Source organism: Haliotis cracherodii, unplaced genomic scaffold (assembly GCF_022045235.1).
Source record: "Haliotis cracherodii isolate W230 unplaced genomic scaffold, xgHalCrac1.p SCAF_15, whole genome shotgun sequence".
Taxonomy (NCBI): domain Eukaryota; kingdom Metazoa; phylum Mollusca; class Gastropoda; order Lepetellida; family Haliotidae; genus Haliotis; species Haliotis cracherodii.
The window spans coordinates 35,422,530-35,436,941 of record NW_027266270.1 but is presented as its reverse complement, the minus strand read 5'-3'; the positions used below and the strand labels follow the sequence as shown (position 1 = coordinate 35,436,941).

The 14,412-nt window shown below is 38.9% G+C and overlaps 1 protein-coding gene across 7 annotated transcripts in view; it reads right to left on the bottom strand.

Annotated features, from left to right (window-relative positions):
* Positions 1-513: 513 nt before the first annotated feature.
* LOC139462556 (homeodomain-interacting protein kinase 2-like) overlaps positions 514-14,412 on the bottom strand; it is a 59,499-nt gene continuing 45,600 nt past the window's right edge. For all 7 annotated transcript variants that reach the window (XM_071244368.1, XM_071244370.1, XM_071244373.1 and 4 more), the window contains 6 exons: positions 11,662-11,850; positions 10,726-10,832; positions 10,004-10,276; positions 9,245-9,336; positions 8,064-8,715; positions 514-7,250 (listed from right to left, as the gene is read on the bottom strand). In XM_071244368.1, the coding sequence (XP_071100469.1) occupies positions 6,893-7,250; positions 8,064-8,715; positions 9,245-9,336; positions 10,004-10,276; positions 10,726-10,832; positions 11,662-11,850 (1,671 nt within the window). In that variant the 3' untranslated portion in view covers positions 514-6,892. The remainder of the gene's footprint in view (positions 7,251-8,063; positions 8,716-9,244; positions 9,337-10,003; positions 10,277-10,725; positions 10,833-11,661; positions 11,851-14,412) is intronic.

Below are 14,412 nucleotides of genomic sequence, written 5' to 3'. Positions count from 1 at the left end.
ACTGGGCCTGGGGAAATATTACAGCTACGCGGTGGGTCGAGTTCAGACGATCCCTTGATTGATATTAGCCACTGTCATGGACACCCATCAATGAAGGGATCAGTTCTAACCCAGAATTAAGTGAATGAGAGCAACTTTTGACCATATTTCAGTTATCACGGGATGTTAGAGAAACCCCAAAATGAGACCCCTCGTAAATTTTGAGGAGTAGCAGATCATGTGGTACTTTCAGAAAAGGATGTTGAGTTCATCGATGCAGTGACTTGTATCACTGCATGTCGTCTCAAAATGGGAGGATTGGATGTTATTCCAAGATGCGAAACCAACAAAACACATGGTGTGGACAAACCAAGCATCATGATCTGGGCAAATCGTGGATTGAAACCCACGATGTGCTGATTGTGTTCATTTGCAACACTGGGTCCTGTGCCTATCATACAGCTTGAATATTGCTGATTACCATGTTAATCATTCACTCTCTTCACACAAATCAGAGAAAACAGAAGTCGGACGTCAAGAATACTCATACTTTAATTGAATCCCAATTGATCCCGAATGAGTTAGGTTCTACAATGGACTTGCAACTGTGCACGGAGGCCAAGCATTGGAGATACAGAGTGGCTGGCGAACCCATGACACCTAGTAACCACTTCAGAATAGTATTGCACACAGGTATGGTGTGAAAAACAAACTAACATTCGGATAACACTTGCTATTTATCATTGTGTACTTACCCATAACACAAAGTTAGCCATAGGCTTTGTCAAGTGGCATATTTTTTTTTATATATAAATAATCTCACGTTTCACAAAAAAATATTTCATGGAAAATAATGTTCCCTTCAAGTGAAATGACAAACAAATTTAACAATCCTTTTTTTCTTGCTCATTTTTTCACCAATTATAGTGCTGTCAAAATTTTGAACAGGTTTGTAAAAGAGTTAAAAGAGTTAATACATCAACAATTGCCTTGTTAGAGGAACAACTTCACAGATGGGCAAAGTTGTTATGCTAACCAGGTAGGGATATTGCTTTATAAATGGTGAGATGTACTTGGCCATTCTTCTGACAAGACACCATTCGCCTTTGATTTAATTCACAGAACTTGGACAAGTCTTTATTCGGTGACAAGAATCAAAGTGTTCTGGCAATCTATTCAACAGCAGGTATACACAAATACCCATATACACAATCACACAGTGACTAAACAATGTTGTAACATTGTGTTTTAACAATATTGCAGTGAATAATATTCACATTTTGGCAGGGTTTTTTCCCGTTTCAAATTAAAAATAACTCCAGTCCAAACTTTGACAGCACTTTACCGAGAGATCCTTCAGTCAGCCAGCTGACCTCAATAAAAGGGAATATCGCCACAATAATCACAAGATGTGAAATGTTCAATGAGAGCAACCTTAACTGCACACAGCAGAAGATGAAGTCACAGAAAAATAACTACCACCAAATTGAAGGAAAGAAGACCAGTAATAGTAGATATATGTAAGACGAATAAAATAATTAGTTACCATCAAATGTAATGCTGTCTACAAAAGGTAGGGATTAGAAGTTCAAACTATCATCACCCTTTGATTCAAGCCTACTGTACCCTAGGGTTGCTGCAACTAGAAAACACTCACACGCTTAGCTATACTGACTAGATAAAAATATAAAATGCATAATTTAAAACCGAATAAAGCTATTTGGGCCACACTCTGACCTGCTATATTGGAGTAGTGTCAATGGAATGAATATGGGTCATTGAATGCTATGAAATTTAGGTGATAGACTAAATAGTAAATATCAGTTATGGATATAATATGAAATAATGTGGAACTCTATATACTGTGTAATGAAAATTAGTGAAAATAGCAGGATAGTATTAATCTCAATTTTAACATACAACTTCCTAGGTCTGTGACAAGATCAGCGCAAATGCAGTGGCAATGAATATGATAACTACCATGGAGGTTACTGCGATGAAGTGTGAAAATGTGAAGAAATTCTCAAAATTTGATGAGACAATGATTTTCAGTTCATGTACTTTTCACAAGTGATATTCTTTCATAAAATTCTGTATCTTCCAAAAAGATAAATAACTCGATTGGGAAAAAATTGGAAGGTTTTACAAATTGATGGTCAATTTACAAAATGACATGAAACTTTCTACAATGAAGATATACAACAGGCAGTGAAAGGTTCTATATTGATATATGCAGTTATTTCCCCTACCAAATGCCCAACAACCAAACCTAATTAATTTGAAATTTGAAATTTCAACTTTTTTTTTCATTCTAAAAATCCATGACTCATTGATATGTAATAACAAAATAGGTGTTTTCAACACCTGCCAATGATAAAACTGACACATGCAGCTAGAAACGGAAAGTAGGTTAACACCAGCACTAAATACGTGGGACCAAGAGTCAGAGTGTGCCCGTACACAACGAATACATAATATTAAGATACCTCTAACAATGAAGTGCTACAGAAATCAATACTAAGTAGACTGGTGATAAAATGCTAACGTCATACAAAGTTGACCACACAAATAAAATACCAAAACACTGTGATTAGGAGATCAGGAAGCCAATCCACCCAAGTTTTAAAATTCTATAGGATCCTGTTAGGACTTCGGGGTTACATGGAGTTATGCAGTGAGCACAGTACACAATGCTTAATTTGTGGTTAGGTGTAACATAGCAACAACTCTATTCTATATAGTTCTTCTATTGGTATGAAATCTGAATTGTACAATGAAGTTTGACAAAAAATATATATTCAATATTCCTCTTAGATACACAAGAATAAAATGCAATTGTTTTGACATGCAGTGCCAGAGATAAATCTGGGTATCTAGGTATTAAAAAATCTCTCCCATTCCTGTTTGTGCAGAATCCAAAGACAAAACAACAGCAATAATTAACCTATACACTTAACACTGAGGAACCTTTCTCCTGAGAGCAACTTTCAAATACTTAGCAATTATAACACGGATTAGAAATGGCTTTCAAAATACCAAAATTACAATGAAACTGTATATCAAAATACCCACATGGGAAAATCTTTTGATAGTAATACATTACACGCATGCTCACTGTGTTACATTAATAAATAACTCGGCTAATTCTATAGTCTTTGGATTTTGAACAAATATGTAACTCCTTGCATCGACAATAAATACATCCACATCTACTAAAGATTGTCTGGTGATATTAGCAACGTCAAAATACAACACTCTCACACTTTAAGTGACCTCAACACACTTGAAAAATAAGTGGAAGAAATTAATACAAAGAGTCAATCATCACCTTCCAACATCAAAAATTCCTGAATAATAGTTAAATAATAATCAAAAAACAATATACATTATACATACATAGCAAGCCAAGCTGCAATCTCATAAATTCTTTGTGAACGGAAACATAAGAACAAATTAACATCAAACCCAACCAGCAAGTTTCTCTGCCCTTTGTTGTTTATGTTCGTGCTTAGTTACCACACAAAATCATTTAGAGACTGGACAATTATGTTCTCGCGTGGGGACAAGTACAAATATAAATTTCTGTTCTGTATCTTACAATTTGACCTGTAGTTCAGTGCAATTTTATACATAATAGCATCACACTATACACAAGTCTTGGACAAGGAATATTCACATAGAGTATTTGCAATTTGAAATTCATATCTTCCAGCATTGTTTAAGTACATAAACTCCATCTTATAATCCTGATTGGATAGTTTTACCACAGCGGCTTGGGAATACACTTGGAAACATGTCTTTCTTCCACAAGTTGGGTAGAAGATGCTTGGAAGCCATGCGAGGGCAACCTGCACCTGGTCTTCACTAAACTGCTGTATTTGGATATAAAAATGACCATCTTACAATACATATATACACGTGGGGACGTGGAGCTTGCCCCCTCTGAGGTACGGGAATCTGTAGTTAACTTATACCGTCATCCAGCATCATAAGTCATTATGTAATCAAGGCAGATTGACAAATGCCAAACATGCAATAAAATAATCAACAAACTTGTGCTTTTGTTCTGACATTGTTCGGACTTGAAATATGAAATATTAGGGTCTGAATTCTAAATCATAGGAACTTGAAACATGAATTTAAACTTTGATCAATATATCCCACCTTTCTATATCATACCATCCCAATAATACTCACTTGAATATTGAAATTAATGTTCTGATCAATACCCTACACTTCCAAAATACAGAAATTTATGCCCTGATCGATAACTTACCTTTCAAAATCACTTGACATAATTAAACTTAAGCTCTGGCCGTAACCTAAGTCTTCCTGACACTTTGCTATTGATATGCCCAGAAGCATATGTTACAAGATCTGAAATAGCCAAATCAAATCAGTAGATTTTTTTTCCATTTGACATATATATTTTACAACACTTAGTCTTAACATTTGAATGACATATTAAATCACGCCATGAAATTTTTCACCAACAAAAATGTATCCATTTCAAAAAGGGTACAAACAGGGAATCCAAAGTCAGATATGACGTTCCAACCACACGAATGACAGACTTATCTCACAATAACAAGGAAACTCAATGGACATAATTTTCACCCAATACACACATTTCGCCACCAATGCCAGATAGACGACAAAAGCACAAGTCTGCGAAAGGACACGATGACATCATAGAGTTAATGCTTCAATATTGAAAGACATATAAATACTGGCATGTAAAAAAATACCTGCTACGCCACATTCCAACATGAAAGCTATCACACTACAGCCACACTTACACCCACACATACACACAGGGAGCTGCGGATAGGGAAGTACGGCTTATACACAAGGTGTCCTACTGTTGACTCCAGATTAAACCACAACCAAACAACAATTGGACGTTGGTGATTAACCTGAAAACAAAAACTCATGACATGCATAGTATAAGGACCATAATTTAATGTCGAATTTGTAAAATGACTTTAGTTTCAAAGATATGAATGGACTATTACTAACCAATACTTAATGTCATGTCAACACTGCATAAGTATCAATGACTTTACCATGAAATTTACATTACTTCATTTTTTTCCAAAATTTTCTTACCAGATGTTAATTGGATTAAATACAATTATTAAAATGTTAAATTTGATCCCAATACCATGCAAGCTTATAAGGCAAAGAAACATGAGCGAGGACATTTGCAATTATGTCCGTAAACACATAAAACCCGGAGGGTGCAGACTGGGCAACATGATCTGTGACAAACCTCGGAATAGTACACCACTGACTGTATCACAACTTCCCGGCCCTTCTATCAGCACTGAATCTGCAAACCTTAGATAATTTGTCCCATTAGGAAAATTTAATCTTTCCAGCAATCTTGCCTGCCTCTTACAGTCTTATCCCCTTTAAACTCCACACTGCCCTATCTGCACCCTCTTTAATGCAGACCTCCCGAAATCGAAATGGACACATCAAGCCAATTGCCCAGTTTCAAGACTACAGGTGAACAACATGAAACTTCAAACTACAATGTGATATAATAAGAACTACAATAGTAATATTAAATATCATAATGATAATAAGAATAATAAAATAGGTCTAACATCAAAATAACATCTATACTACAACTATGGTGCACCAACTTTTCCAATTAACGGCAGTATGCAGGGTGACAAAAAACACATGTATTTCCATACAACACCAACCATTATAATATAATAGACACTCACTTTGAAAAATACATTGATTCCAATTTCCAAATAGTCTAGCCTATAAAAATATCATATATTGGCTCTCTACTTGCATCCAAGTGCCCCTTCTGGCAACAGTCTTAGAAGCTACGATAGCTTGCGATCCCATCTGGTGACAATCACAGACGTGTATCCCATTAATCTATATTTGATTTCATGCTAAAATACATGGCTACAATGTATTAAAAAGGTTAAACCTATAAAATATGATAAGACAATATCCCATTCAACAATATACATAATAGTTATATAGAAAATCTTGTTAAGCAAACACAAGCAAAAATTTCATTGCAAATTCCTGTGAGCGACAACAAAACCACAGCTACTGTATGTAATCCACATACTCTAGTCAACTAACAATATTTCTGTTAAAATGCAAACTCAGTGGCTAATTCAGATCAAATCTTGAGTAATGAATAACAAAGCAAAAACAGTGATGAATATGGGAAACTGCCATGCATTGTAGTGAGAAGCACTGAAGCCAATCGAAAGCCAGTTTGTCCATTTTGCCCTAGGCTATCACAACCTCCTGCTTTTCATTAAAACAGCATTTTTTGGTACATGTGACTCAAGTTATCTTGACGGAGACAGTTCATGAAAATAGGTTCTCTCAAGACTCCGAGAAGCCCACTCAAGTCCTGCAAGGAATCTTGGAAGCTGAATTTACGTTGCCTTGTTTGTAGTCAGTTCTCCACCATAATCTGAGTGTTGTCGGGGGGTGTGCATACGTACGAAATCTGTCGTTAGACATGGTAAGATATTAACGCACTGTGGAAAGTGTAACTGCCAAATAACTTGGTGCTTTTCTGGGAAAATAATCACACATTTAGAAGTATCACAAATATTGAGGAAAATCAGGGATTTGCTGCACCAGCTAATGACGTTTCTCAGTGTATGTAACCATGGTAACAGGCTTATCTGTAGGGGCGAGTTGGCACGTGGGAAGATCTGAAGCCTGGGTTGTCTCTCTTGACTTGACCTGCACCCATCACTATGGGACTAATTCATAGATGTCGACACTCTCTCGAAGCGGTCACAGTCCCATTTATGCAAAATATACATATAAATGCCCAAAATATCGGCTAACAGGCACAACTCAATTCAAGAGCAGACAACCAGTCAGATATCTACAGGAATTGCATACCACATCCACCCTATCCCGCAAAATACTGATACTGCCTTGCTTTGATTGGACTGAGCTGGTACGTGGTGTACACCCCACCAGCTGATGAGTTGAGATAATTGGCGCCTCCTGCATACTGCGGGTGGATCTGGGTGTGGTACGTGGGGATACTGGATGTATGCAGCACGGGATGCATGTGTGCGGGGAGGGGGTGGGTCGTGTACTGGACATGGCGGGGGCTCTGGTGCGCAGGGGGAGGGGCCATGTTGGGGGAAAATGGCCCATACTGCCCCACCCCTGCTGGGATGGCCATCTGGGGCTGCTGGTGGGCAGGGACGATGTAGTGGTGGATCGGACTGCTCTGTAATGTGGGGCCTCGACGGTACTCCCTGGAACACAATCAAGGGAGAAATAAGTATGTGACATTGAGAAAAGATGAGGGGGTTTAGTCTTTCACTGCTTCGGGCAGTATTTCATTTCAGCTTGTCCGCTTGATGTGGGAAGAAAGCCCAGAATGAAGCAGGTCTTAGACATTTTCCACATTTGTGAAACCCACAATCACAAGTGTAGTGCTGATGACTTCGAAACATAATCACGGCAAACAAAGGTTCTACACGGATTTTGCAAAGGCAATTGTGGCACTTTAGACAACTCTGGCATCAGTGTAAATGGAATAGGATCAATAGATCAACCAAGTCACGTGTGTCTGACCACCTGATCCCATTAGTCGCCTCTTACGACAAGCATGGGTTTACATTGTTGCAAGGTGATTAAAAAAATTAAAAATATTCAGGCTCAAAGATTTAATTTTAAAAATATCTGCTTTTGCAGCTGTAGCTGAAAAATATCTTATCTCCAGACAAAATAACATCCCCTCCCTTCTCACAATACCTAATGGTTGGCTCTAAAGCTCAAGTCATACACTGGGTTAAGAATCTCACACTTCATTGAACTTACCTTACAAAGAGCGATAAAGGTGCCACAAATAATCTATAGCTATAATCATACTGAATGTACCCTATTTACCTTAGTAAGCATCTCGTACGTTGAGAAAATTGACAAATGATGGCACTTATTAAAAACAATAACATTGCGCAAAATCTGTTGTCAGAGAACAAGCAGAAGTGAACAAACTTAGTTGAGAGGAAATAAGATGGAACTAAATGACAAACGAACAGTAATTTTCAAAGGTGTCAACTCACCTGTGAATCTCAACCTGAGAAGCTGGATTAAGCAGGACAGGTTGTCCTATTTGTACACTGGCTTGAACAGGTGACAACTGGTTGACACTAGTTCCTGCCTGTTGGCGTGGGATGAAATTTAGATTGCCTGGTCGGTGCCGGTGGCTTGAAGACTGGGCTGCACTACTTGCTGTTTGACTGTTGATTTTGATGGAGGGGTTGGCCACTGATCTAACAGTTGGGGAAACGTAAGCTAGCTTTCCTTGGGCTGCAGCTGTAGAAACTTCAACCTCCAGAGGAGGTAATCTTATTTCCTGTTTGGGGCTTCGTACTCGGAACCGGTTGCTTCCTTGCGATACCGGCATCTCTTTTTGTGGAATGTTGGCCATGTAGGGGGTGACTTTGGCCTGCTCCCGTGGTTTCCGGGAGGTGTTTGACAAGTTCGGGGGCACGAATGCCATGGAGGCAGACGATGTGGTGCTCCCACTTGCACCAATCGCCTGGCTCCCATACAGACAGTTCGTGTGACTGGTGGCGCCAGTAAAATCTTCATGTTTAATGGGCATGAAGACGACTTTCTTCTTGCCGGACGATGTGCCACTTTCCTCGGTGTCGGACTCCTGGCCATCCGGGACCGTCACACAGCTCATGTTTCGCTGGCACTGAGAAATTGCTGCAAAATACACTCAAAATTACAGCCTTGGTTAATGTTTGACTCATTTTTAAGTGATCCTTTCAATGAGAATACATCTAGGAATTTTGATTATCCTATGGATAATGACCAACAACAAATTTTGTCATCTTTCCTTTAAGAAAGCAACCTTTGAAATCCAATACCAAAACCCGTAGGCACCATTGTTCGCATCCTACAAGTCCAGAGCTCATTTTTGGCGAGAGATTCATGCAAAATATCTCGATTTTGGTACAAAACGACAGGTCACTTACCAGTGAATACACAATGCCATTTAGAAAGTGGTCAAATGTAACAAATGTTATATTTTGGATAACCAGTGGCCGTATCTAACCCTGTAAAACACGGAGTCAAGATCATGTTGTGAATCTGAATCTAAGTCTAAAATTAGAATAAAGTGATTTGTTATCATTGTGAAACCTTCACACCATCAAAGAGAGACACTTAACAGGAATCAGATCTACTTCAACATGTTGGCATGGCGCCAAGGGAAAAGGACACGTTATCTCACCGAAAACCTCAGCTGATGATGGACCACTGCTTCCACTGCTGTTGACCACAGACAGTGTATGCTGGGCGCTGCGACCACTCCCTGGCTGCGATCTGTAAAACAGGCTCCCACTGTACTCAACACATATAAGGTTCTTGTATATTGTTACATTGCATTCATTGAATAAATGTTAAACTAAGCATTGAAGCCTTCACATCGGCTGCTGATATTTCGACCTAGGAACCAATAAACATCTGACTTTTAAGATAAGACTTATGAAAAGGGATCTTGAGTGAGTTGGGTGTAACGATGCTTTTAACAGGATGCTTGTTATGTCACAGCATGTCAGCTTTATGTGGGAGGAAATTCCTAACTGATACATGTCTCGGACGGTTACCATTTTGGTAAAACCAATTGGCACAGGAGTGAGTGAGTGAGTGAGTGAGTGAGTGAGTGAGTGAGTGAGTGAGTGAGTGAGTGAGTGAGTGAGTGAGTGAGTGAGTGAGTTTGGTTTATACGCTGCTTTTAGCAATATTCCATCAATATCATGGCGGGGTACACCAGAAGGTATGGTAGAAACATAGTCGGATTTGAACCCACAACCATAGGTTTCTGGCGTGTCCATGGGAAGCAACTCCACACAGAAAATTGAGGAGTCTTAGACGACTGGGTCACCAAAGCCACCAGGACCACATTCTTAATTACAAACACTGCCAGTGTGTGATGTGTGTGATGTGTGTGGAAGATGGAAATCAAAACAAGTTGCTGCCAGCTGCTTACCCTCTGGACCGGTGTGAGTGATGTCCTGAGCTGTCCACGTCGTCGTCGCTGTCGGAGCTGATGGTGATGACACTGACTGCGGGACTAGGCGTGTCACGAATCACGATAGTGTGACGCGAGTTGGAATGAGGCACATTTGGTCGGAGGGAACCCGACCAATCAGAAATCTGTAATGTCTCGTCCTGCCCGACTACTTCGGACTGTGGTGGCGAATTTTCCTTCACTCGTTTCTTTACGGGGGAGAACTGCGTTGAGGTGACCTCCTTGTTGCTCCTATGTGGGAGAGAGAATGTTTACCAGTCTTTCCTAACAGTTAGGAATGTGCTTGGTTTAATCCAGCTTTGAACACAGCGTTTCCGCTGAAGCGATACAGGTCTAAGAAATTGACCAGTTTGCAAAACCCATTACCAAGGCAAAGGTAAGTGTATGGTACAAATAAAAGATCATAGTCATATCATATCAACTTGAACTTAAGATACTAGGATCCTAGCACACCCAAGTGGTGCAACTGTCAAATGCAAATTATAGCACTATAGACTGGGTCACATTTTGCTCCTTTCTACCAGGAAAAAAAGGCCCCCAAAATACATTGATACAGCAAATCAATTTTATTAATTTATTCTTGTTCAATGTTTAAAAACATGAACAAGTAAGAAAAAGACTATGGACAGGAATAAATAGCAATACTAACTTTGCATGTGGTTATAATGTTGGTAGCTCACCTTTGTTTCGTCTGTCTCTTGCTGGAGGACTGCCCTGAGCTCTGTCTGCTTGACAGCCCGTACGTTGAAGGCACCATTCCTATGTTCCAGTGTTGGGAGGTGGAGTTCTGAAACATGGTAGTCACATCTATGATTAAACGGGGGATTAATAAACCTGTACAACAATAAACTAAACAAGAGTTTCTCTAGCAAAATGTATTAAACACAACATATTCTGTTGATCCAGTAACTTGTCAACATTCTGGTTAACACCCATAACTAAGCTTCAGTAAGTGTTCAGAGCTCCAGATAAGCTGCGTATCTGCGTAAAATACGCATCAGAAATGCAGAAATACGCAGTAAAATAAAATACAAGCGTATCAAATACGCAACAAACATTACAGATACGCTACAAAAATAAAACTTATTTACAAAAATATTGTGAAGTAACCCTGCGTATTTGATTAGCAAATCAGCAACTTATTTTGAAATTATAAACGGGCATTTCGTCAACCTTGCCAAACTCAACGATGACAGTTACATCATGATCATTTGCCATCACACTTTCTTGTGAAAGTATCGTGGTATTTTTGAGTCCTATAAAGCTCTCGAATCCACACGACACCAGTTTGCAGGGACTAGATGAATAGTGTTTTTAAATATTTAACTTAAATATCCACATGTGTAAAAACTGGTGGGTAACAGAAATTTGAATACCCAGATAGAATTACTGATACCCAATGATTTTAAAATGCATGGGTAAAAAACCCACAACACCAAAAGCTTATCTGGAGCTCTGGTGTTGTTTTAAGCTACATGACAGCAATATCATGTCAAGATCACCAAGAATGGTATCGCACATCACAGCTATAGACCTGAACCTTTCACCAGGTTTGATTGTTTCTTGGGTGGGGAAAGAAGGAGGGGAAAGAAGGTGAATAGTATCTGTTTACTCACCAGTGGTAATACAGTTGAAGACTGGTCAAAAGTGTCTCCGCCCACCATGATTGACTGTCTCCAGTTGTCTGGGGCGAGGGTGTCGGGGATGACTTGCTGTACCGCCCTCTGGGACCCCAGACTCGGCACCTGGTGCCACGACCCCATCAGCACCTGCCGACTCGGTGGCCAAGAGTTCATCTGAGCATTCTGGAGACAAAAAATCAACACAAAGTTAAAATACGCTCACTGCAATGGATTCATAAATAACATTATCTTTTCAAATTATTTCAATGTTTAAAATTCATGTTTAGTTATTACAACTGGTATTTATAAGAAAAATAATGTCCATGAAAAGAATGAATAAAAAGCTTTTAATAGGTCTGTATCAAAGGTGGAATGATACTGTTTATTTTTGGAACTATACTCAATGGCCTCTTGCATATACTTCCAAATTGAAAATAAAATAGAAAATCTCATTCTTAAAACGTACATCAGGAAAACAGTGAAATGACAAACAGAATTCACAATATCTATCAAGAGTAACAAGTAAACATTCAAACTTGTGAGAAAATGTTATGAAACTGGATAATGCCATATATATATCTAGATATCTAGATAAGCTTGAGGTTAAGGTTGCGCCAGACAAATCCACACAGGGAGCTAGAGGACTGGATAGTCTCAGTATCAGGCGCATCTGAAAGTCAGCTGTTAGTTCAAGTGCTGGCAGTTAGTGGTTGGGTAATTGGCGCAGGTAGTACAGCTTTCCTTAATATCAACTAAGGCCAGTTAAAAAATATATTCTTGTTTCCCATGACTCTATAAAATTGACTGGGAGGATATTACCATTTAATCTGATTTCCTCATAAAGATTTTTATAGTGTGATGATAGCCAAAATACATAATTTATTGCACTGTTGTAACATTCTAATGTACCAAATGACCTCTTTTGTGCCCCTGTGGCTAGAGATAGGGAGAGAGTGGTCTGAGGCAATGATGAGCAGGGCAAGGTGCCCCTGCTGATCTATTACAAAAGTCGGAATCCAGTGCAAAATTGACATCTGAGTTTAAAAAGTAATTTGTTAATGCTTAAAAACATGAAGTCATAAGGGAGGTCAGGTCAGGAGAAACAAGAATGTATATGAACAAGCCTAATAAAACATAGCACAAACTGTCTGCAAAATGTCAATTTAAGCAAATGAGTAAAACCAATGATTTGAAAAACATTCTTCTAACAATGATACACACACAATTGGTATCAATTTCAACATGAGACAACACTGACTGAAAGTTTCTCTGGAGACAGGCCACATGAGAGTTACCTCCCTTTGAATGCTTAGCAAAGAAAGTATATTAGCCAGTCAACATAAGCAAGACGCAAGAATTCATCTTCAGTGACTGTAGGAGTGCAGTACAGATCTTAGAATGTCTGTGAGACTAGATCACGCCATCTCACACTTTGACAAATTCAAGACATAATTTCACATTTTCATGCACTAAATTAAATTAAGGCTTGCTTGATATTTGCTTGAATTTGTTCAAAACACAAAGGACAAAAGATGCTTTCTTCACATTGGCCCATCTACGATCAATGGTGTACTTATCAGTTACAAAGCAGTACTGACCCTTGTGTCTTCCAGGAAAGAATATAGGTTCCCAGCAACCTATGCTTATCAAAAGAGGTGAGTAACTGGATCGGGTGGTCAGACTAATTGACTTGGATGACTCAATGACATTGTATCCAAAACGAGAGGATCGATGCTCCTGATGTCAATCACTGGATATCTGGTCCAGACTTGTTTATTTAAAGGTCGCTGTCATATAGTTGGGATATTTCTGAGTTTTGCATTAGACTAGCATTATTTGGGGTAGTCTGCACCTTGGATGTCACAGCTAACCAGTCCACCCTGTACAGAAAACATTCTGTTGGGCTAACATATATACCAGCATCTTGTAAAAAAAAAAAAAAAAGAGCCTGGACCAGACAATCAAGTGATTGATATTATGAGTGAGTGAGTATGATTTTACACAGTTTTTAACAATATTCCATCAATATCACGGCGGGGGCACACCAGAAAAGTGCTTCATACATTGTACCCATGTGGGGAATCGATCCAAGGTCTTCGGCGTGATGAGCGAACGCTTTAACCACTGGGCAACCCCACCCCCCAATTGACATTATGAGCAATGATCCATGCCCTCACGGGACAATGACAAGCATTACAAAAGATACAAAGCCTGATCACCTGATCCATTTGCCCGTTATGACCAGCTTAAGATGCTGGGGACAACTTCTATCTATGAGCTTCACATACTGTACCCATGTGAACCTGGGTCTTTGGCATGACAAAGTTTCTAATGAGATGGAAATGATCTTGGCATTTCATAAAAAAAAATTGAAAAAAATTACAATGGTAGCGATAATACGATAGTCAAGTGAAGATATACACTGGATACCCGAGGATGTCAAAAGTCGAAATGAGCATGAAATTTCAGGAATGAATGCAGCACACATGGATGATCACAAAACTATGGATGAAACTGTGAAACTAACTGATATGAGAGCTCAAACAAAGCAAAGGGTTTGACAAAGGAGAAAAGAGGAAAATAGGCATATGACTGACGAGATGTATGAATATAGAAGCATATTGATGAGCATACTATTGGATGCCGCTAGACATCTTCAGCTGCCATGATGGCAGGCAGGACATAGTCTACTTAACATTCATTTGGATTTTATTTTTTTCTGACAGTGCAAATTTATCACAATAA